Source organism: Carcharodon carcharias, chromosome 34 (genome assembly GCF_017639515.1).
Source record: "Carcharodon carcharias isolate sCarCar2 chromosome 34, sCarCar2.pri, whole genome shotgun sequence".
Taxonomy (NCBI): domain Eukaryota; kingdom Metazoa; phylum Chordata; class Chondrichthyes; order Lamniformes; family Lamnidae; genus Carcharodon; species Carcharodon carcharias.
This window is the reverse complement of record NC_054500.1, coordinates 14,349,974-14,373,663: the sequence shown is the minus strand read 5'-3', so window position 1 is coordinate 14,373,663 and position 23,690 is coordinate 14,349,974. Positions and strand designations below refer to the sequence as shown.

General features: G+C 47.0%; 2 protein-coding genes across 6 annotated transcripts; one reads left to right on the top strand and one right to left on the bottom strand.

Moving 5' to 3' along the window:
• Positions 1–1,548: 1,548 nt before the first annotated feature.
• On the bottom strand, positions 1,549–8,297 carry snrpa (small nuclear ribonucleoprotein polypeptide A). Of its 3 annotated transcripts, none has more exons than XM_041179464.1 (7): positions 8,170–8,297; positions 6,973–7,063; positions 5,777–5,949; positions 4,676–4,843; positions 3,502–3,675; positions 2,877–2,965; positions 1,549–2,290 (listed from the first exon to the last, which is right to left on the bottom strand). In XM_041179464.1, exons 2-7 carry the CDS (start codon positions 7,043–7,045, stop codon positions 2,131–2,133), a joined length of 837 nt encoding a protein of 278 aa, XP_041035398.1. In that variant the 5' UTR covers positions 7,046–7,063; positions 8,170–8,297; the 3' UTR covers positions 1,549–2,130. The 3 variants fall into 3 exon arrangements, with proteins under 3 accessions (XP_041035398.1, XP_041035397.1, XP_041035400.1); XM_041179463.1 differs by lacking the exon at positions 8,170–8,297 and adding an exon at positions 8,056–8,136; XM_041179466.1 differs by lacking the exon at positions 8,170–8,297 and having other exon boundaries at positions 6,938–7,065.
• On the top strand, positions 7,878–19,626 carry c34h19orf54 (chromosome 34 C19orf54 homolog). Of its 3 annotated transcripts, none has more exons than XM_041179460.1 (7): positions 7,878–7,937; positions 11,553–11,950; positions 12,974–13,042; positions 13,649–13,773; positions 14,340–14,469; positions 15,275–15,345; positions 19,102–19,626. In XM_041179460.1, exons 2-7 carry the CDS (start codon positions 11,700–11,702, stop codon positions 19,440–19,442), a joined length of 987 nt encoding a protein of 328 aa, XP_041035394.1. In that variant the 5' UTR covers positions 7,878–7,937; positions 11,553–11,699; the 3' UTR covers positions 19,443–19,626. The 3 variants fall into 3 exon arrangements, with proteins under 3 accessions (XP_041035394.1, XP_041035396.1, XP_041035395.1); XM_041179461.1 differs by lacking the exon at positions 7,878–7,937 and adding an exon at positions 8,440–8,532; XM_041179462.1 differs by lacking the exons at positions 14,340–14,469; positions 15,275–15,345.
• The last annotated feature ends 4,064 nt before the right edge of the window (positions 19,627–23,690 follow it).

Here is a 23,690-nt window from a genome sequence, read left to right as displayed (position 1 = left end):
TGGTGCTGCACTCAAACCCCAGCAGCTTTCACAGGCTGTGCACCCACTCACTCACTCTCTCCTCCCCTTCCTTATAGTGCATCATTCCAGCTCCCCCTCAGGCCCATCCCAAGACACCACTGTTGCTATGGCACAAAGGATTGTAAATGTTGAGCTGCTCAAATCCCAGAGGAAACTTTATAACAGCTGCCACAACTGTTTTGCAATTTGTATTTTATTTCGAGATGTGTGCCATGAATTCAGTAGTAACTCCACTGAGACTTAGATATTTTAAAAAGAAAATAAACTCAACATTCAATTCATTAAAGAGATTTTAAGCACATACATAGGTCTACAAATTACTACTATAACTCCTAAAACCAAATTAATCTGGCTCCCAGTTACACCTCCATTAAGAGGACAGTAAAACAAAATGGATTTCAACAGACCCAGGCAAAGCACACAGTACCCTGGACAGTGATATTCAAAATGAGTTTTCTTAGCTTCGGTTCCTGTAGATAGCAACTTAAGACAGAGCCTGGAAGCTTTTCACATGTTAGACCTTAGAACACCTTCTCCCTTACCCATAACCTCATTTCCTTTATACGTTACTTTTAATGCAAACTCCATTGTTCCCATATGCTTTTGTGACTTTACTTTTCTTATGATGAGTACCATGCAAGACTTATATTATCAGTAACCTTTGGGAAAAATAAACACTTGTTTGGCTTAGCTTCTCTTAGCTAGGTGTAACGTCTTACCATCTCTGAAATTCAAACTACTGAATCTAAAAATGCATATTTTCTTCACCTCATTTTAAAACTGCAGCCATGTTTATGTATTTAGCATTTCAAACCTAGCTCCTTTGATATCTCAAAGGCTCCAGACCAGCTGTCTCCAAACAAATTAATTTCCCCCCCCCCCACCCCCACATCTACACAGAACAACTAATCCAAACCCCACTATTAACCTACCTTTACAATAATATTATGAAAATTAGATTTTCATGACAACTGTTCAAGAACCCAGCAGACCAATGTGAATTTCTGGTAGTTTCCCTCAGTCCCAATATTCTGCCAAAGCAGTATGAATCTCCACTCTGTCAACTCCTGTATCTGTACAGTACACAGCAAGTAAAAGCACTCCCACCGGAAACCCATGGGTTGGATTGTGTCAGCTACTGGGAGTTTTTTTCCTCTAGGAAAAAAGTTGCCACTTGTAGGCGGGAGGGTGTGGAAGGGGGAGGACAATCAAATCAGTCACCAATAAATCCAATAGGGAATCAGGAGCACCTTCACCTAGGAGAGCAGTTAGAATGCAGAATTTCACAGAGGAGTGAGGCAAAGAACAGGTGTCTTTAAGGGAAAGTTAAGTAACAAAAGTGAGAAAGGAGATTATGTTGAAGAGGGCTGGAAGGCAGCTTGTGTGGAGCATGGACCAATTGGGCTGAAAAGCCTGTTCTGTGTATCTCACTCACATATCCTGTGTTGTGAAGGCCAAGCAGCCAAGCTCCATTCGCCTGTAAGTTAAGCGAACTCAGTGTTAAATAAAACACATTCAACAGGGTGGTTATAAAAAAAAAATCTTTTTATTCATCGGTTCATTCAGTAAGTTTGAAAGCTCCAGGTGCAATGTCACTGAGACTCTGGGTGAACAGCTTTCTTATGGTGTGATTAAGCCAAACTGTTGCTTGCCTCAGCCAGTCAGACACATTCACTCAAAAATATAGCCAAATAGGGGCAACCAAATCTAAAATAATACCATAAGTGGAGATTTAAAGTCCATCCAATTTCTTCAGTCAGGATTTGGCTGCTCCTGGATATCACTCAAAAAGAAAAGGGAGGGGGAATTATTTAATTTGATGGACCCAGGGTGGAGTAGGGCAAGGCAATGGTGAAACACCCACACCGCAATCCGAACAGCCTTCAGACCACAGGAAGCTCGCCTTAGCAGCATCGCTGAAGGGCTCACCCGGGTGTGAACAATCATCCGATGGGCAGGGCGAAGCTGAGGAGCCTCCTCATTCAACACTTACCTGAAGCATCAGAACTTTTAAATCTAATACAGACCAGTTACTGCACAATTTAAAAAATAAAAACAGCAGCTTTTGAAAACAAAGCCGGAATTAACCAGTGCGATCCTCCCGACCCCTCATTTCTTTGCAAAGGAGATTTTCATTGCGTTCGACTGCGTGATCTTAAACCCTTGGAGGGCATCACGTGCTGCCCCAGCTTGGACTTCATTGTCAAACTCCACAAAGGCAATGTCATGGCGGCCAGGTACCAGACGAACTTCCTTAAATCCAGGGAACCTGCGGAAACGCAGAGAGACCAGCATGAGGAAGGAGGGAAAGAGCGCGAGAGAGAGAGAACCCAATCTAGCAAGCAGGATACACACCTTACTGTCCCATGAGGAGTGAGTGCAAGTCACACAAGGGGCACATACTATATATGAGACACCACCAGCAGCCTCTGGATAAGGGCTATTTTCTGGGTTTTTCACCCCACTTCCCCACCGTCAGTCCCTCCCTCAGAGCTTGTTTGAAAGTTTTACCTCACTTCCCCTTTTGGATAGCACGAGGCCATTCCTGGGAGCCAGAAAGGTTACAGTGGGGGAGCTGGTTATAATGGAATACACACCGCCAAGGACACGTCACCTCTCCCAGCCAGTGGGAGTGGGAAAGCTCTGCAGCCTGCCCTCACCCCAAGCAACATTACTCACTGAACAAGAGCTCCAGAGAATGGTCCCCACCCAAGCGATACAGTCTGAGCAAACAGAGGATCTGGAATATTTACCCCCCACCCCCCCCATCAGAAACCGCAGGAATATTTACACAGTAAACCCACCCCCCACTCCACTCAAGGTGAAAGTCCTGCTTCCCTGCTGGCCATACTCACTGATTGAAAAGCATGGACAGCATCAGCTCGTTGGTCTCCTCAGGCAGGTTGGTTAAGAAAAGGATGTGATTGGGTGGATTCTCAGGCACCTGGAAATTACAAAGACACCAGTTAAAACAATGCAGCATAAAATCATATCACCAACCTCCCCTTCCTCAATGCAGCATAAAACCATCACAACGCCTCCTCACCAAACACAGACCACCCCCTCCGGCCATGCGCACACACACACGCCATCCATGGCCCCTTGGAACCCTGATCACATCCCCAGTACGATGACCGAGTCTGACACTAATCTCTCTGCTCCAAAAGCTGCATTCCAACACTGCTCAGTAATCCAGCTCAGGCAGAGCACCTGACATGTGCTGGATGGCTGTGATGTCAGCAGCAGGATTAAACCCCAGCCGCAGGATGATCTAAAGCATTGCCTTGCTGATAAGAAAGGGAGATTTGTGCAGATTTACTGGAGGACCCTCTCCTGGGCAGCAAGGGCACCCACCGTACGGAGGACTTTTCTCCAAGTGCTCATAAGGAAGCCGCCAAGCTTTCACACAATTGACTACAATTTCTATGGGGGAGGGTACAGCGACGGTTCCATCGCTCCCTGCACCAGCAGAACACTTACCGTCTGAGCAGGGGGCGGCATCTGTCCAGCCATCATCTGGCCAGGAGGAATGGAGCCTGGCGGCATCTGGCCAGGTGCCATCCCAGGTGGTGGCATCATCCCTGGTGGGGGCATGTAGTGAGGCTGTCCTGGCATTTGCATCATCCGTGGGGCCTGGCTCATCATGGGCATACCCTGGAACAAACAAAACGGTGAAGAAACAGACAATGGCGCATGGAACAAGTCTACACAAAAGCCAAGAACCAACGGTAACCATTTTATGCCCGGGCCGCTGAGACTGTTCCAATGGCAGTGCCATCACTGCTCTCTCATTTCCGCCCCATCCTGACCCCATGCAGAGGGCACTGCTGCTTTTCCCCTCAAAACAAATCCAATCGCTCGGCAGCAAGCTGTTCAGCGACAGCCACTGAACAGCCACCTTTAATATATAAACGCCCAAGACACTGGACGCAAGTGGCGAGATCAACAGTGGGGTGAAAGGTGGGTTTTCCAGGAGTAGGGAGGTCAAAGAGCAGGGTGTGTAAGGGAGGGAGGGGGGTGTGGATGGCCATAAGTAAAAGGAGTGGCAGGGCCAAGTGAAACTAACTTTTCAATTGCCCTTTGACCTGGCTTGCCTTCCAGAGATGGGAAAACCAACCCCTAGAAACCCAGCAGGAGAACCAGAGAATACTCACCAGCAGGATAGACTCATTTAACAGGGACTGCTAACAGTGTTCTTGTGATGGAAAGATACAAAAAGCCAAATCCAGTAGGGGTTTTTAGGTCATATCAAACATTGCCTTTACTTCAGGCCAAAAGCACAACAAATTCATTTGGAAAAAGTGCATACATGAACCAGTAAGGACCATGCCAACTGATCAGGAAGCCCTCATTCAGTTAGCTGGTTGAGAGCAACAGTAATCAAGACCCCCACGTTAGTGTCACCGGACAGGAACGCACGGGAAGAGAGCTTATTGGTGGAATCCGAGCTGCTGGATTGTAGATAGCCGATATCTCCATGGAGTTGTGCTTACAGGAGTTGCCACGTCAGTGAGGCAAAGACCACAGACCTCATCCAACACATGCACCTACCCCCTTCCCTGAACAAGGGGAGGTTACTTCATTTCCAGTCAGTTGCTTACTTACATGCAAACACTGTTTCCTGCACAACCAGATCAGAGACCGTCACACTTACTGAGACAGGAGGGGGTACAGCATTGGCTGTTGGGGGTGCTGAACCCTTCTTGGTGCCAGAAGGCTCTGGAGCCTTCACCTTCCTCTTCTCCTTTTTTCGGTCACGTTCCACGTAGGTGCCCTTCATCTTAGCGATAATATCAGAATCAGTCTTTGCGTACTGAATCCGCTGTGGGCAAGGGGAAAGAGGCATTAAACCACTGAAACACCACAGGCCATATCTACAAAGGCCACCCCATGAAACAGTTTTCAGGTTTTGTTCAAAGATCCAGTAAGATTACACTCAATGGGTCTCATACCCACAGAGGTCAGGCACTTTAAGTTGCTCTGCAGCCAAGAAAATCCTCTACAGATCACAATTTCTTGGTAGTACAGAACTTGAATAATGCTAAAAAGAGACATGTTGTTTTTCAACTTGCTCTAGTCTGGACAAATACAAGAATGCCAAATTTCAAATGATCACAACAAGTTGTACCACAGGAGGAAAGGGTGCTGATTGGCTGAGGCAATGCCATGAAGAAAGCAATCAGCAACCTTTCCTCCTGTAGTATAAATTGTTGCGATCATTTGAAATTTGGCATTCTTGTGTTTGTCCTGATGAGAGCAAGACAGGAAGCTTCAGAAACATGTCTCTTTTCAGCAAGATTACAATTTACACCAGTGAGGAAATGGGAACCCAGCACTTGCTCAGCAGGCATTCCCATTCTGACTGACAGCTGGGATGAGAACTTCAGACCAAAGTTGAGACTGCGATTAAATTTCCCCCAACTTCCCCTGCTCGTATAAAAAATTTCTACTGCACAGAGCAACTGAAGCTAATAGTACAGCTGCGTTTAAGGGGAAGCTAGATAAGCAAGAGAGAGAAAGGAACAGGATGTATTGAGGGGGGTTAGATGAAGTAGGGATTTTGTGGGGAGGGGAGGGTGAGGTTCTCATGGAACAAACGCAGCACGGACCCATCGGGCTGAACAGCGCATTTGTGCTGTAAAATCCGATCAATCGCAGCCCAACCACATCACTGGGGCATTGAAATCAACTGAAATGTACCAGAGCCACGTTGTAGTATATGCCCCACGACAGATCGAAACTCTACAGTGCTCACCATCGGCTTGTCGTAGAAGGGAAAGCCCTGCATCGATCTCAGGGCATTAGTAGCACTGCTGACTTCTTTGAAAATCACAAAGGCTTGTCCTCGCATCTTCAGGTTCCTGGAGACGAGGATGTCCAGAATCTGGCCAAACTGGGAAAAGATGGCATAGAGCGACTTCTTCAACTCTGTAGAGGGAAAAAAACAGACACACACAACCCAATCAAATTGTTTCAACTCCACCTATAGCTGCAAATACAGCCAGACTTTAATATCATGGTCAGTTTTCATTCACTGGTGAAAGCCACAATTTAAGTTTATGACTGCCCAGTAAATCCAGTTGATGGCAAATATATTTTCTCGTGTCATGCCGTACTGTACATGACCCACAACCTCTCTATCACAAAAACGATATAGAAGCACTAGAGAAGATGCAAAAAAGAGTTACTAGAATGATATCAGGACTCAGTAGTTACCAGGAAAGATTGAACAGGCTGGGGCTCTTTTCTCTACAAGAGAGAAGGCTGAGGGGGTGACCTGTAAAATTATTGCTTTGAACATTATAAAGGAGTTCAATCAAGCAGACAGACACTGTTTCCAATTGTTGGAGACTCCAAAGTAAGGGTTGATAAATATATGATAGTAACTAATAAACCCAACCTGGAAATCCGGAGAACTTGTTTATGCTGCGAATGACGAGAATGTGGAATTTGCTACCAGTGAATCAGAGGAAAACGACCTCGAAGCAATGCTAGGGAAGTACGAGGGGGGGGAAGGAAATAGATTTTTTTATTCTTTCATGGGATGCGAGCGTTACTAGCTAAGTCAGCATTTATTGCCCATCGCTAATTACCCTTGAGACGGTGGTGGTGAGCCACCTAAAACTGTTGCAGCCCATGTGGTGTAGGTACACCCACAGTGCTGTTAGGGAGGGAGTTCCAAGTCAGGATGGTGTGTGTGTGTGTGTGTGTGTGTGTGTGTGTGTGTGTGTGTGTGTGTGTGTGTGTGTGTGTGTGTGTGGGGGGGGGGGGGGGGGGGGGGGGGGGGGCACCTCAAGGTCGGAATTAGGTGAAAAGCTGGAGGAAGCTCATGAGGAGCTGAGACCAGTTGAGCCAAATGGCCTGTTTGAGCTGTTAACCTCTGTAGCCCCCATTTTCAAATGCTCTCCTGACCAACCTGTTATCACGACACACTACTGCCCCAGCATTTACCATCTTTTTTGATCTTCTCATTCAGATTGTTGATGTAGATGGTATGATTCGGCCGGGTCTCTTGAACAGACATTGCTCTCCACTGGCGTAACTGAAAATCAAAATGGGGAGAGAGAAAAGTACAAATGAAAGTCAGTCTCAGCAAAAAAAAAAAAACCCAAAGCTTTCTAACTCCAGTACGACCAAACACACAGTATTGAACTCAACTTCAAAGTCATGAGTTCAAACCCAACTGCGGCAAGTTCTGAAATTCAATAAATCGGAAAAGGTTTTTGGTTGAGGCCAAGGGAAGAAGTGACCAGAAGTTCATCAGCAAAATTCAACTAGCTCACCAAGTTCTTCAGGGAAGGAGACCACAAACCACACTGGGCTCAGATACCCCCCACCCCAACCCTGAACTCAAATACCCAGATACCCCCCCCAAACCCTGAACTCAAATACCCAGATAACACACCTGCCCCCAAACTCAAATACCCAGATAACCCCCCCAAACCATGAACTCAAATACCCAGATACCAACCCCCCCAAACCATGAACTCAAATACCCAGATACCACCCCCCTCCGAACCACACTGGGCTCAAATACCCAGATTACACTACCCCCCACCCCAAACTCAAATACCCAGATTAACCACCGCCCCCAAAATACAACCCCCCCAACTTACATCTCCCCCTCCCCCCCAACTTACACCTCCCCCTCCCCCCCAACTTACACCCCCCTCGAGACAGGTCAGTCCCCAATCTTCCCCCACAGACGGATCAGTCTCTAATCACACCCCCCCCCCCACAAACACATCAGATCCCAATTCCACCCGCCCATCCAAAAACAGGTCAGACAGTGCCCAATTCTCGCCCCCCCAAAACCCCCGGCCGTGAACCGGAAGCTTCCGCCCGGCGGCGGGGACCTTTAACCCCTGCCCCCCCATCCCCATCCAGCCGCCAGAAGCCTGCTCCGTGTAAAGTCGGTAAGCTCGGCGCTTTCCGGGAAGGATCGGGGGGGCACGGTACCGGCCGCCACACACGGGGGGTCGGGTTAAGGCGGCCCCGCGGGGTCTCGGCCGCCGATGGCACCGGGGGACTGACCGATGGACGCGGATTGTGTCCCGGATTCCAACCGCCAAAAACCGCCCGCTCGGCTCGAAGCCTGACCGGAAATCCCGCCCCCTCCTCTCCTCATGCCCCGCCTCCCCTCCCCACCTTGATTGGTCAGCTCCGCCCACAGCCGGCTTTCCGATTGGCTGGGGAGTCCTGTCAATCAGCGAGGCGGGCTCAAGACCGCCGGTTGACGGGGAAGGACGAGACCGGCCGGCGGACCGACCCCGCCCCTCACCCACCGGCTGAATCTGTCCCGAATCCCCGCCCGTCTCCCTCCGGCGGATAAACACCGGCCGCTCGCGCGCTCCGGTTTTTAAACCGTCTCATTCCCGCCCCCCCCCCCCCCCCCAACCCCAGCTTCAAGGGGTCTGGGCTGATTGGATGAGGCCAATCGAAGGAGCCGAGCTGATTGGCGGATTGGGAACCCCCGCCAACGTGGGGGCGCACCCTCCGGGCCAATCACAGGTGAGCTCCGGCCGCCGAATGTCCCAGCCGGATTTTTACGGCCATTCAGCCCGTCGTGTCCGCCCCGTCCCTCTGAATGACCATCATGACCCTAGTGCCATGGCCCTGCCCTTTCCCTCTACCCCTTGCCCGTTGTTTCTATTCAGATAATCTCCCGATGCCCTCGCGACTGGACCCCTCTCCACCGCCTTTCCAGGCAGCTCCTCACCCAGCACAGTAACAGGCCCTTCGGCCCATCGTGGCCTCGCCCCTCACCCGGTCACGCCAGCCCGGTAACAGGCCCTTTGGCCCATCGCGGCTTTGCCCCTCACCCATTCATGCCAGCACGGTAACAGGCCCTTCGGCCCATCGCGGCTTTGCCCCTCACCCAGTCACGCCAGCACAGTAACAGGCCGTTCAGCCCATCGTGGCCTATCTATTCCAATCCTATTTTCCAGCGCTTGGCCCGTAGCCCCACACGCTATGGCGCTTCAAGGGCTCATCTAAATGCTTCTTAAATGTTCACGCGTTGTGTGGGAAAAGCTTTTTCTCACGTCGCACTCGCTTCTCTTGCAAACCGCTTTAAATCTGTGCCCTCTCGTTCTTGGTCCTTTTTACAAGCGGGAACAGCTTCACTCTGTCTAGCCCCCTCATGATTTTGAGCATCTCTATCAAATTTCCTCTCAGCCTTCTTCTCTCCAAGCAGATCAGTCCCAGCCTATCTAATCTATCCTCATAGCTGATGTTTCTCACCCCTGGAACCATTCTTGTAAACCTGTTCTGCACTCTCTCCAATATGTTCACATTCTTCCTGTAGTCTGGTGCCTAGAACTGTACACAATATTCCAGCTGAGATCTAATGAGTGTCTTATATAAATTCAGCATAACCTCCCTGCTCTTGTACTCTGTGCCCCTATTAATGAAGCCCAGGATACCATATGAATTATTAACGGCTCTCTCCACCTGTCCTGCCACCTTTAATGATCTACGCACATATATACCCAAGTCTTTCTGCTTTTGTATCCCCTTCAAAATTTCACCACTTATTTCATATTGTCTGTCCATGTTCTTCCTACCAAAATGCATCACCTCACACTCCTCTACATCAGGAGCCCAAACGCAGACTGGGTGACCGCTGTGTGGAACACCTTCGGTCTGTCCGCAAGCATTACCCAGACCTCCCTGTCGCTTGCCATTTCAACACTCCACCCTGCTCTCATGCCCACATGTCTGTCCTTGGCCTGCTACATTGTTCCAGTGAAGCTCAACGCAAACTGGAGGAACAGCACCTCATCTTCCGACTAGGCACTTTACAGCCTTCCGGGCTGAATATTGAGTTCAACAACTTCGGACCATGAACTCTCTCCTCTATTTTCACCCTTTTTTTAATCCTCTTTTTTCAAAATTCTTTTTTTATTTTTTATCCACTTATTTTTATTTATTTTTGTTTTTATTCATTATTTTATCTTTTTTTATCCTTTTTTGCATTTTCTACCCTTTTCCCCACACCCACAAGGCCCATCTGTCACTTTTTCTATGTTGTTCTTTCACAGAGTACTGACCCTTGTTCTGCTATCAACACATTCTGCTTTCTTACCTTTACGCCACTATCAGCACCTTCTTTAGCCCTTACCACTATCATTAACACTCCCTTCGTCTTTTTGCCCATGTCATCTTTGTCAATCTGTCCTTAGACCCCCCCCTCCCCCCACCCCCCATTGCTGGCCTTCTATCCAGCTTCACCTGCTCCATCCCCCTTTAAACTGTATAAATTTCGTCACATTTCGACTTCACTTTAGCTCTGAAGAAGAGTCATATGGAATTGAATCATTAGCTCTGTTTCTCTCTCCACAGATGCTGTCAGACCTGCTGGGTTTTTCCAGCATTTTCTGTTTTTGTTTCCGATTTCCAACATCCGCAGTATTTTGCTTTTATCCAGTGACCCCATGACCTCAAGCCCAACCCTAACCCCCTTCCTTCATCCTCATCCCTCCCTCACTCCATTCCCCAACCCAAACCCTTCCCCAATCACCCCACCCCCTCCTTCATCCTCATTACCCTCCCCTACTAAATTCCCCAACCTAAACCCTCCCCCAATCCACCCCTCAACTACTCTATCCCACACTCAACCTAACCCCACCCCATTCCCCTCCTCAACACCCAAACCTCTTTCCACACCATCCCCCTCCCCCACTCCAACCCACCCAATCCCCACCCCTTTCCCCATCTATCCCCAACCTACCCTATCCCTACCCCTCCTCTCCCACCTTTCCCCATCCACTCATAACCACATCATCACTCTCCCTTCCCCCTTCATCCACTCCCACCCAATTTCCACCCCTCCCCCGACCCACTCCTTCCCTTCAATTCCCCTCCCCATCTACCCTCAAATCTATCCCCCCAACCCTCTCCACCAAACCCCAAGCTATCTCCAGCTTACCCCATCCAACCCCAACCAAGCCTTTTCCCCACCCCTATCCAGCTCACTCCTTTCCACACCCATCCCCACCCCAACCCCGTCCCCAAACCCTTCTCCAACCACACCCCCAACTACCCCTTTCTCCGCCACCCCCCCATCTCCACCCCTCACCCCAGCCTTCCCATCAACACAAAGGAATAGGAGGAGGCCATTCAGCCTCTCATAGCTGATTTGCGACCTAACTCAACATACCAACCTTTGCCCCATATCCCTTCACACCTCTGGTTAACCAAAATCTATTGGTCCTGCTTTAAAATTAACAGTTAATTTGACATCGGTTGCCGTTTGCAGGAGAGAGTTCCAAACTTCTACCACCCTTTACATGTACAAGTGTTTCAGCTCTTCTCATATCTCGTCTAATCCTTATAGAACCATAGAAAAGTTACAGTGCGGAAAGAGGCCATTCAGCCCATCATGTCCGTGCCAGCCAATAAAGAGAAAAAAGACACTCGCCTCCCGCTCCACCTCCTCAATCTACCATAACTTCCTCGTAAAAGATGCAGGACAAGTTTTTGGAGTTATAAGCGAGACTGATTTACTCTTTTTTTTTCCCGCCTGCAAGTGTCATAACTCAGTGTCTCTGACCCTCGATGTCCTGATCATTGAGGGAACTCACCAGCGAAAAGAGTTGCAATCGAGAGGTGGTCAAATTTATCAGACCGAGGCCCAAAGGTTTTGAATGGAGGATTGACGGAGGCCAGCTCCCGGCATGAGCAACCTCCTACACATCGGAATGGCACAGGAGTTGGGGGGAAATCCCAGCGAGGACAAGTCTGACGGTTCAGAATGGTCGCGAATGCCTCCTCCTCCTCCTCCTCCTCTGCCCCCACCTCCGCCCTTTCTGGCCCCGACTTCTGTACCATCGAAAAAGAAACTGTACCAGCTTCTTGCTGGTCAGCGGTTGCCAGTGATTGGAGACCGGGAGGAGGTGAAGATGCTGCTCCAGAACAGACCTGACAGGTACACAATCCAAGACAGCGCGAGCCATGTTTATCACGGCTGCTGGTTCCTCACTGCTTCCCTCGGTCAGGTTTCCGGCGCAGAGCGATCGCAGGGTGAGACCCTGACACTGACCAGTGGGACACAGCTCAGTGTAACCCACGTTTCATTAACCCCAACATTCATGGACTGATCCGAGACCTAACTCCATTTACTCCCCTTTGCCCCATATCCCAAAGCTATTGAGGGATACGGGGGAAAGCAGGGTTTATGGAGTTAGGTTGCATATCAGCCTTGAGTGGTGGAAATGCTAAATATCCACTCCTGTTCCTATTTCCCTCCCCGTGCATGCTGCTTTCAGCCTCCCCTTCTCCACAGCTCAGTGACCCAGGTGTGTGTTATCAGAGACTCAAAGCTCTCCCCATGTGTGTTGGTACAGGTTTAAGGGTGTAGTGGTAATGTCACTGGGCTAGTAATTCCAGAGACCCAGGCTAATGTCCTGGGGACATGGGTTCAAATCCCACCACAGCAGCTGGTGGAATTTAAATTCAGTCTCAGTCATGGCGACAGTGACAACCATCATTGGTTGTTGTAAAAAACCCATCTGGTTGACTTATGGACTTTAGGGAAAGAAATCTGCCATCTTTACTCAGACTCCAGACCCACATCAGTATGGTTGTCTCTTAACTGCCCCCTCTGAAATGACCGAGCAAGCCACTCAGTTCAAGGGCAATTAGGGATGGGCAACAAATGCTGGCCTTGCCAGCGATGCCCACATCTCATGAAAGAATTTTAAAAAATAACAGCACCCTGCCATGCGTTCTTGGGTTCACAGTGTATCCCTGTATGCTTTTACAGGTTAACAGCATATTTGCCTGGTAACTGTGCTATTACAAGTAAAATAGTGCATCCTTGTGTGTGATTGCAGGGTTAGCAGTCTACCCTGTGTGCTATTGCGGATTAACATCAGAACTTAGCCTGCTATAAAGTGATAGTTTTTTTTCTCCAATGACTGAGATTTTTTTTTTGAATTTTTTTTTGCAGTTTCAGTAAAGAACTGAATTGGCTCCTTATTAATAAATATGTCCCCTCGCTCATCCAGGATGGTCCACAGTGAGTATCCAATTCTGATTTTTCTACATCAGTGTAAATTGTCAAAAACAGAAAACACTGTAAATATGCAGCAGGTCTGGCAGCATCTGTGGCGAAACAGAGTTAACATTTCTGAACACGGGTCTTCGTCCTGATAAAGTTAGCTCTTTTTCTCTCTCCGCAGATGCTGCCTGATCTGCTGAGCGAGGGGTCTTTCACCAGTGTCCTGGCAGCTATTCAGCCTTCCGCCAATTCCCAAAGCAGATAGACTGCCCATTCACTCCATTTCTGTAGATGGATTGCACTGTGCACAAAATTGTCATTGCCCTCAGCGACTTAACAATATTGGCTGCCTTCAGAATAATTCATTTCACACAGAGTGCTTTGAACTGCGACATAAAGACAAACCTTTCTTTCTAAATGTAATCCAAATGTAATCCAGATTTCCCACTCACTCCTTGTTGGTGAAATTTCAACACGCGGCATCTCTCTGATGGAATAACGGCTCCATTACCCACCCGGACTGCAGCCTGTCTGTGGACCCCACTCCCATCTGCACTGGGCCCCACTGCACCCTTCCTTCCAAGGGCACTTTCTGCTATTTTGTTGTGTTTTCTTGTCCTTCAGGTGTGGCCTGGTCGCTCTATGGATGGCTGGACATTTGCTGAACACGTGTGAAGTGAGGGATCTGGAGGAGATTGTTGGATGTGCAAAGGCCAGAGGCTACACTGTTCAAGGAGAAATGTTCTCAGGTACCTTCCAACACACAACTGCAGGATATCTCCTGACTCTGCAGCTCCTGTTGCTCCATGTTCTTTTCTCTATTGCTTGTTCCCATCTTACCTTCTGTGTCAGCTTGTAACTCAGTGGGTAACACTTACACTTGAGTCAGAAGGTCGGGGGTTCAAGTCCTGCACCAGAGACTTGAGCGCAGAATCTAGGCTGACACTTCAGTGCAGTACTGAGGGAGTGCTGCACTGTCTGAGGTAGTCTTTCCTTCGAGGCTTCAAACCAATGACCTGACTGCTCTCTCAGGTGGACGTAAAAGATCCCATGGCATTACTCGATGAAGAGTCCGGGAGTTCTACCTAGCATCCTGGCCAGTGCTCACCTGGTCAACCAATTTCACAAAAGCAGATGATCTGGGCGTTATCATATTGCTGTTTGTGGGCCTTGCTGCGTTCAAATTGGTTGCTGGGTTTCCTATTTTACAATAGTGACTACTTCAAGAATATTTAATTTGAGCTATAAATCATTTTGCAATGTTCCTGAGGTTGTGTAATAAATAAATACAAGTTCTTTTTTCTGCTGATCCCAGGTGCAAATATGGTGAAACTGGCTGAGGAAGTTTTTCAATGTCACGGTGAACTCCTCAATGGAGGCTTAATGGGAAGGAACAAAGTCAGAATATTGCACCACCTCCTCGCTGGTTATCCTGTGTTAATACCGTATCCTTACAACAATTAGTCATGTCGACATTCAAGATAGCCACTTCCTATATAGCTTCAGGCTGCAGATCAGTGATTGTTGTTGGATGCAAGCTCAGGTTTCCAGAATTGGCCTCCACTTCCAAGGAAGACGAGGGGCTGGGTACAGTTCCAGAGGCTGGCTGTTCTCCCATACCCCCACACAGTGGCCATTGTACATGTAGTCTCCTCCATTGTGAGTGAGTGTGATCTTGGCCTTACCCATTACCCATAGCTGCGCACTTTCTAAATTGGGCAGTGAACAGGATCTGGAACCCTGGATGATTTGCCCTTTCTCTTACCCAGGGGGTCACTGGGTAGTGATCAGGGTCCAGAACTCTGGCTGATATACCCTCTCTCATCCAAGGATCATTGGATAGTGATCAGAGGCAGGAACCCTAGGTAATTTACCGTTTTCTAGCCTAGAGTTCACTCACTGGGCAGTAGATCAGGATTCTGGTGGATATCCCCACTTCATAAAGCAGGCCAACTGTAAAAATCCCTAATAGTACTTGAGCTAGAACCCAGGACCATCCTGATCTGTATGATTCAGTCCCACATCTGCCAGCTCCCCTGATGGTTTAATGGGAAAGCCAGCTCCACTGAAAAGCGCAGCCCACTGAGTCAAACAGGCTGCACAGCTCAAGGTTAAATCACTGATCTGTGCTGAATTACCTGAGGCAGCACTTGATGTGCTGTGGCCGGCCTTGGTGAGAGGGAGCACATTGCAAACGCCTGGTAAATTGGGGCACACGATAAACTGGGGCATTTCCTTAACTACAGGAAGGTACGATGAAGATTTCAACCACGAGCCCTGCTTGCGGAAAGGACACAGAGCTCACTGGGCAGTTGTTTCAGGTGGGAGCTGAATACTAAGTGGATCTTTGCCCACAGAGGCTGTGTCACTGTCAGCGTATTGGTACCCCACCCCCACTCATATTACAGACAATTATACAGTGTGCAACCCCGCCCTGCCATCACTTAGCTTTCCTTTATATAAAGACCGTGTCAATGGCTGTCCATTGAACTCACTCACGCTAAGTCACGACACACTATGTTACATGGTCAGTCACACCATGTATTACCCTCCTGCGAAGTCATGTTCATACATTATGCAGCGTTTAAGGACACAAGATCTCATTTCTGTGTCTTCCAGAGGTTGAAGTTCAGTAAAAACCATTAAGAAGAGACTGACTTTCTTCCTATGTCTGAATCCCTTCATGGCCTCACTTGCTATCTTTCTAACCTAACAGGGCCACGTTACTTTTATACTCCAGCCCCTTTGCAGTAAAGGCCAACATTCCATTTGCCATCCCAATTACTTTCTGTACCTGCATGCCAACGTTTTGTAATTCATCTATAAGGACAGCGAGATCCCTCTGTACCTCAATATTCTGTTGTCTCACTCCATTTAAATAATATTCTGCTTTTTTATTCTTCGCACTGAAGTGGACAACCTCATATTTCCTCATACAGTCCCATCTGCCAAATGTTTGCCCACTCACTTTAATCTATCCACATACCTTGACTCTCTCTGTGTCCACCTCACAACTTGACTTCCTACCTGGAAAACAATAGTGCCATGAATCCTAGACAAGACACCTGGGTGGCAAGGCCACCATGTTTTTTTACATAGCTTGTCATTGGATAGCTGACAGGGGACAGAGCATGGGTAGCTATGCTAGGCCTGGTTTAGGTGGGCACACATTCACCAAGCACAGAGATTTGTGCAGGTTCTACATGTTGCATTGATTGATGCAACAGTGCCTGGAGCATGATCAGGGAGTATTTCTGTGAAGGTTGTGCTTCTACCTAGAATGTAATAGTTATGCTGTTGCACCTTTATATTACTGTTCAGACATTAGCATGTGTCAGGTCTTACTTATACTAAATCAAATATAACCACTGTCACCAATAAGGATTATCACTTTAAATCATTTTGGAACTTGAGAAAAGGGCTGAAAGGGTTAATTAACCCCGAATTCTAACACCACCTTTTCCCCACCATTTTTTAAAATTGAAAAAAAAAAATTTACAGGGTGTGGACTTTGCTGGCTGGGCCAGCATTTATTGCCCATCCCTAATTGCCCTTGAGAAGGTGGGGGTGAGCTGCCTTCTTGAATCGCTGCAGCCCATGTGGTGTAGGTACACCCACAGTGCTGTTAGGGACTACCAGGACTTTGACCCAGCGTCAGTCAAGGAACAGCGATATATTTCCAAGTCAGGATGGTGTGGGGCTTGGAGAGGAACTTCCAGGTGGTGGTGTTCCCATGCGTCTGCTGCCCCTGTCCTTCTAGATGGTAATGGTCGTGGGTTTAGAAGGTGCTGTCAAAGGAGCCTTGGTGCATTCCTGAAGTGCATCTTATAGATGGTACTCACTGCTGCCACTGTGTGTCGGTGGTGGAGGGAGTGAATGTTTGTGGATGTGATGCCAATCAAGCGGGGCTGCTTTGTCCTGGACGGTGTCGAGCTTCTTGAGTGTTGTGGGAGCTGCACTCATCCAGGCAAGTGGAGAGTATTCCATCACACTTCTGACTTATGCCTTCTAGATGGTGGACAGGCTTTGGGGAGACAGGAGGTGAGTTACTCATCACACGATTCCTAGCTTCTGACCTGCTCTTGTAGCCACAGTATTTATATGGCTGGTCCAGTTCAGTTTCTGGATCCGACACTCTGGAATTCCCTCGCTAAATGCTTGTGCCTCTGCACCTCCCTCAAGACCGACCTTAAAACTCACCTCATTAGTTAAGCTTTTGTTCACGTCTCCCCTTCCCTATTTTATCCTTTGGTTCGGCCTCCATTTTACGATTGTTCTTCAGTCAGCCATTTTGGGATGCCCTCCCTTCGTTAACATGCTTTGTAAATGTCAGGTGTCATTGTTTAAAGATTTTGCACGTACAGAAAGGTTTTCACAGCTAAAAAAGTTAGTTGTTATTATAAGAACAGCAAAACCATCCCAGATGCTAAAAATCTCAACTTAAAAAACAGAAAACGGTGGAAATATCCAGCAGGTCAGGCAGCTTCTGTGGAGAGCAAAAGAGTTAATGTTTCAGGTCCCAGAACTGTACTGCCAAAACCATCTAAAACAGTAAAGCTGTTTCTCTCTCCACAACCTGCTAATATTACCAGCCATTATTATAATATTGGTGTTTGCAGCAGCCAATATGCATACACAGTAGTTCCATAAACCGTGAAACCAAAGGCTTCATGATCTAATTGAATGGTGGAGCAGGCTTGATGGGCAGAATGGCCTACTCCTCTGTTCCCCCATTCCGAAACAGTAATCAGATAAATGACCAGATCATACGCTGTGATGCTGTTGGTTAAGGGATAAATATTGACCAGGACACCAGGGAGAACTCCCGTTGCTCTTCCTCCAATTGTATCACAGGATCTTCAATACCCACCTGAGAGGACCTGTTTTACGTCTCATCTGAAAGACGACCGTGCAGCACTCTACTTGTCTCGGGAGTGCAGTTTGAACTGAGCCACAGCTGAAGTAGAAGTTTCATATGTTGAATTGTGAGGGATGTGTCTCAAAACATTTAATATCTTTAGCAGATCCACTGAAGCAATTATAAAACGAATAATTCTCAGGATGTGGGCATCATTGGCAAAGCCAGCACTTATTGCTCATCCCATGTTCCTCTGTGTTAATCATAGATTGTGTTTAATCATATGTAGATGGAGAGCTTTAATTCACTTGAACACATTAGAGACACTTATTGAAACTGGTAGTGTTGAGTTCGGAGACGTATGCTTATGATGATTCGCTTCGAAAGTAAACATAAGACTTCAGCTCTAAAGAAGAGTCATACAGACTCGAAACTTTAACTGTTTCTCCATCGATGCTGTCAGACCTGCTGAGTTTTTCCAGCATTTTCTGTTTTTACTTTATATTATAGAAGACTAAGTATAGATTGGCTTCAGTACTATCTTCACCAAGTGGCTTTTTGGAGTAAAACATTCTATAGTAGTAATTTAAAACATCTGTGTGACTGAAAGATTGTTAATGTCCTGAGATTGGAGTCAACCATTGGTCAGACTGATTAAGACTGCAGATTAAGGAAGGAATTAATGAACCAGTTGGGGTTTTAATTCCAGATCTTTTTTCATAAATATATTTCAAATTCCTAAACTGCCATGGTAAGATTAATTAGTTCTAATAACATAACCGCTACATTAGATACAAATTAGGAGGAGTAGGCTACTTGGCCCCTTCAAGCCTGCTCCCCCATTTAATAAGATCATGACTGAACTGGATGTGGCCTCAACTCCACGCTCCACCTATCCCTGATAACCTTTGACTCCCTTGTTAGTCAAGAATCTCCCCTTACCATACCCTGTTGCAATTTTCTTGGCAAACCCAGCCTGTTGCTTTAAGATCAATGTTCAGTTACTATCCCTGTGTAAAGATGATCTAAATAGGCCCCCAAGGTTAATCCATTTAATTGTTGTTTGGTGAGTTTACAGCTTGCTTTCAGAAAAGGTTATTGTAAAAGTAGCTTTGGCACTTATTGAGAATAGACACACTCAAGATGTTTATGTGAATAGGTTAATTCAGTGCTTGCTGGCTGTTTAGCAGCTTATATATTGCTTCTGATTGCTGTGCAGGAGTGCTGCTGGGACTGAAGTGTGGTCTGCCAGAAGATTTCTACGAAGAAGATCCTGATATCCCTGGGCTTTTCCATCGGCGTGCGAATGTGCCTGGAGCCGGCTATCCTGAGGACTGTGTTGTCGAGACACACCTGCTTGCCAAGCAAGGGAAGAGTCTGAAGTACCAGTTGTGGCAGTACGAGCAAGTACATAAGAGTAACATGCAGCTGACAGAGTTCAGCCCAAAGCGAGAGTATGACGGAACTGTCTACGTGGTCCCTGACGGGGGTGTGGAGTCAGGATTGTGCGGGGCTGTGATTCTTCTCCAACCTTTGTCTCAGGAACAAGACAAAAGTTAGCCGCTTCCAAGAGCACTGACTTCGTAAAAGAGCTTTGATTAACTAGCACCTTTCAAGAACTCAGGACATCCCAAAGTGCTTCATAAAAGTACAATAGTTTCTAATTGTTGTAATGTAGGAAATGTGTTAATCATTTTGTTTGCAAAAGCTCTGGCAAACAGTAAATGAGATGGTGACCAGGTCATCTGTTTGAATCATATTGTTGACAGGTAAATATTGACCAGGACACCTGGGACAACTCCCCTGCTATTCATCAAAATAGTGGCATGGGATCTTTTATGCCCATCTGTGTGTGTAGACTGTTTGATGTCACATCTGAAAGATGGCAACTCTGATAGTAAAGCACTCACCCAGTACTGCACTGGAATGCTAGCCAGCCTTGATCATGTGCTCAAGTAGAGCTGACAAACCACCGATTTAACTGGCTCCCTTCCAGGGAGCTTTACATTTAGAATTGAATTTACCTTAACCTGTGCACAGGCTCCATACTTGGAAGAAATGGCAACATGGTGCTGCATTTTTAAGGGGATCTTGCCAATTGTTTAGCATGCCAAACCGCTCCTAGGTGACCTGGTTGATGCATAAGTCAGCACCACACGGGTGCCTTTGATCCAGTTCAGAGCCACTTACACCAATAAAACAGTTGAAGTAAGGCAGTGACAGGTTTCTCTTGGTTTGCTCTCACTCACTCCCTGCGGTTCATTCAGCTCCACGTGAAAATCCGCTTCACATATTGCTGGTACAGCCTTTTGATCATTTACTCCACTTAAATATTTAGTGACAGGTTGTAGAAATAATTAGGTTAAATGTTTTGCTTGTCTGTCACAGAGCAAGGGAGGGGAAATGGGGCTTGACACTTCTGCCAGTGTAACATAGGTATTCTCTTGTTGACTGCCTAACTAGTGCCATTGGGCCTTTGGTGGTCTGGCCTAAGATCAATGCAGATCCACTGGTGATATTAATTATGAAAAGCAGTTAGCAAATTTGCTAAGTTTCTCTCCTATCGATATGATCTTGGTTTCTGCTACAGGTCCTCAATGTCCCCGACCAGTTGGAAGGTGCAGGTATTTAGACTTCAGAATTTACTGTGGCTGTAAATTCCTCCAAGGTTAAGTAAGTCTAATGATGTGCACACTATTCAGGATCAGGAGTGAAGAATGCCAATTGGGAGAGGTACTCAAGGGGGATCAGACACTGTAGAAATGTACCTTTTTCTACATTAGCACCTCCCTGGGGTAGGGGCGGGAACACAAGGATAAAATTAACAGTGAAAACATCATCACTCCCAGTCAGGTTAGTAATCTATTCTAATCAATTAACTGAACAGAGACTAAATCCTGACATCTCCAGGAACAGAGGCACAGGCATAGGCCAGTTAGACCCCTGAGCTTGCTCTGCTATTCACTGCAGAAGAGTTCCGAACCTCTACCACCTTTTGTGTGTAGAAAATAGGAATTAGCAGGAGCAGGCCATTCGGCCCCTCGAGCCTGCTCCACCATTCAATGATGAGTGGCCTCAACACCACATTCCCATCTACCCTCGATAGCCTTTGACTCCTTTGTTAGTCAAGAATTTCCGCCTTAAAAATATTCAATAACCCTTCCTCTACCACTCTCTGGAGAGTTGCAAAGACTCACAACCCTGAGGAAAAAAATTCTCGTCTTATCTTAAATGGGAGCCCCCTATTTTTAAAATGGTGTCCCCAGTTCTAGTCTCTCCCAAAAGGAGAAACATCCTTGCAGCATCCACCCTGTCAAGCCCCCTCAGGATCTTATGTGTTGCAATAAAATCACTTCTCATTCTTCTAAACTCCATCGGATACAGGCCCAAACTGTCCAACCTCTCCTCATAGGATAACCCCCTTCATCCCAGATATCAGTCGAGTGAACCTAATTTTCTAACTTAACCCCTGAAAGATCTGACTCTAAATTTTTGACTATGCTTCCAATTAAATCACCCCATAACCTTCTAAATTCCAGAGATTACAGCCCTGGTTCTCACTGGTGTGGCTTAGCAGAAGCTTCCAGTGTTTGATTACAGAGATGTCTGTGCTGCATCTGGTCTCTGCTGTTCTACTTTGAAGTTTTATACATCAGAACTGGCTGTTACAGGAAACCTGGGAGCAGATACTTTGGAAAGTTTGTCTGCCAGCTGGAGCATTACATCCAGCTTTGGGCCACAGAATCACAGAGTGCAGAAGAGGCTCTTCGGCCCGTCGAGTCTGCACCGACATGTGGGAAACACCTGACCTCCCTGCCTAATCCCATTTACCAGCACTTGGCCCACAGCTTTGAATGTTATGACGTGCCAAGCACTCCTCTTCCTTCAGGTACCATGCCCTAAGAGGGCATTGGCAACCTTGGACTGGGTCAGTGATTAAGCTGGGCAAAGTACCGTCGTGGTTTGCCATTGCCTTCTGCGGTATGGCAGACCAGAAACATCTCCACCTATCACCAGGCAAGGATTTACAGGCTGACAATCAACCTGTTTGACCACCTTACGAAAGCACCTTCCGTGGCCACCATGTCCTGAAGGGTGGGACATGAACCTGGAGCTTCTGGCCCAGAGGTAGGGACGTTACGTCTGCGCCACAAGACCTCCCTCCAATTCTGGACACCCCACTTAGAGAAGAACGTGATGGCATTGCAAAAGGTACAAAAGAAATTTACCAGAATGGTTTCAGAGCTGAAGGAATACAGCCATGTAGAAGATTCGAGAAGCTGGGATTATTATTAGAGAAGGTTAAGAGGAGATTTGATGGAGATGCTGAAAATCATGAAGGGCTTAAATGGTGTAAAGAGATATTGCTTCCAAAAGGTCAAAAACAGAGGGCACATAATTAAGTTGATTGTCAAAGAATTGAGGCAACATGAGGAATTTTTTTTAAAGAAGTGTAATGAGTGGTTAGGATTTGGAATGCACTGCTTGATAGGGTGGATAGATTTGATTGTAGCCTTCCAATTTCCTTTTGATAGCTACTTAAGAAAAAAATTTCAGGAATATGGGAAGGATTGGGGAGTGGGACCAGCTGAATTGCGCTTTGAAAGAGTTGATGTAAACTCAATGGGCAGAATGACCTCCTTCTGTGCCATACTATTCTATGACATTGGGGGTACAAACAGGGGATGACAGCAGTACTCTCAGGAGGCCATTCAGCCTATTGTGCCTGTGCTGACTCTGCTATCTAATTAATCCCACCCCTATGCTCTTTCCCCTTAGTCCTGCAAATTTCTCCTAAGTAATTATCCAATTTCTTCTGAGAAGTTAATCAATCTGCTTCCACCAGCCTTTCAGGCCAGTGCATTCCAGATCACGATCACATGTTCCGTTAAGAACATTTTTCATCTCCCCGTTGGTTCCTTGCCGATTATCTTAATCCTACATCATCTGGCTACTGATCCATCTATCAACAGGTTTTATAGAACTTGTACAGGGCAATTGCTACCGACTGTTTCCCCTCTGCCTCCATCCAGCAGTTCAGAGAGGAATAACTGAAAAACAACACTAGGACTACAAGAGTCTTATTGGGAGCTTATAGTTAGATGGAAATGTAAGCTGTGAGGAGGACACAAAAGCAGCTGCAAAGAGATAGAGACAGGCTGAGTGGGCAACAAGGTGACGTGTGGGTAAGTGTGAGGTTATTCACCTTGGCAGTACAGTAATAGATTTTTTAAAAACAAGGCAAGAAACTTATAAACATTGATCTTCAGAGGGGCCTGGGTGTACCATACTCATACAAGGAACAGAAAGTTAGCATGCAGGTACAGTAAGCAATTAGGAAGGCAAACGGCATGTTGGCCTTTATTACAAGGGGATTAGAGCACAAGAATAAGGAAGTCTTGCTACAAACGTACAAGGCTTTGATGAGACCACACCCGAATACCGTGCACAGTTTTGGTCTCCATTTTTAAGACAGGATATACTTGCACTGGAGGCGGCACAGTGAAGGTTCACTAGGTTGGCTCCCAGGATGAGAGGGTTGTCCTGTGATGACAGGCCGAGTAAATTGGGCCTACACTCCCTGGAGTTTAGAAGAATGAGAGGCGATCCCATTGAAGTACACAAGATTCTGAAAGGGCCTGACAGGGTAGATACAGAGAGGTTGTTACCCCTGGCTGGGGAATCTAGAACACGGGGGCAGGATCTCAGCGATAAGGGGCTTATCATTTAGGACTGAGATGAGGAGAAATTTCTTCACTCAAAGGGTTATAAATCTTTGGAATTCCCTACCCCAGGGGGTTGTGCATG

What these genes read in the sequence shown, in the direction of transcription:
- snrpa (XM_041179464.1), bottom strand. Translation starts at nt 7,045, where the DNA reads ATGTCTGTTCAAGAGACCCGGCCGAATCATACCATCTACATCAACAAT. An exon ending in CCTTCTACGACAAGCCGATG is followed by an intron (nt 4,844 to 5,776) that starts GTGAGCACTGTA and finishes CCTTGCCCACAG; the next exon opens with CGGATTCAGTACGCAAAGAC. An exon ending in CTGTACCCCCTCCTGTCTCA is followed by an intron (nt 3,676 to 4,675) that starts GTAAGTGTGACG and finishes TGTTTGTTCCAG; the next exon opens with GGTATGCCCATGATGAGCCA.
- c34h19orf54 (XM_041179460.1), top strand. Translation starts at nt 11,700, where the DNA reads ATGAGCAACCTCCTACACATCGGAATGGCACAGGAGTTGGGGGGAAAT. An exon ending in CTCCAGAACAGACCTGACAG is followed by an intron (nt 11,951 to 12,973) that starts GTACACAATCCA and finishes TTTTTTTTGCAG; the next exon opens with TTTCAGTAAAGAACTGAATT. An exon ending in GGTTATCCTGTGTTAATACC is followed by an intron (nt 14,470 to 15,274) that starts GTATCCTTACAA and finishes AACTACAGGAAG; the next exon opens with GTACGATGAAGATTTCAACC.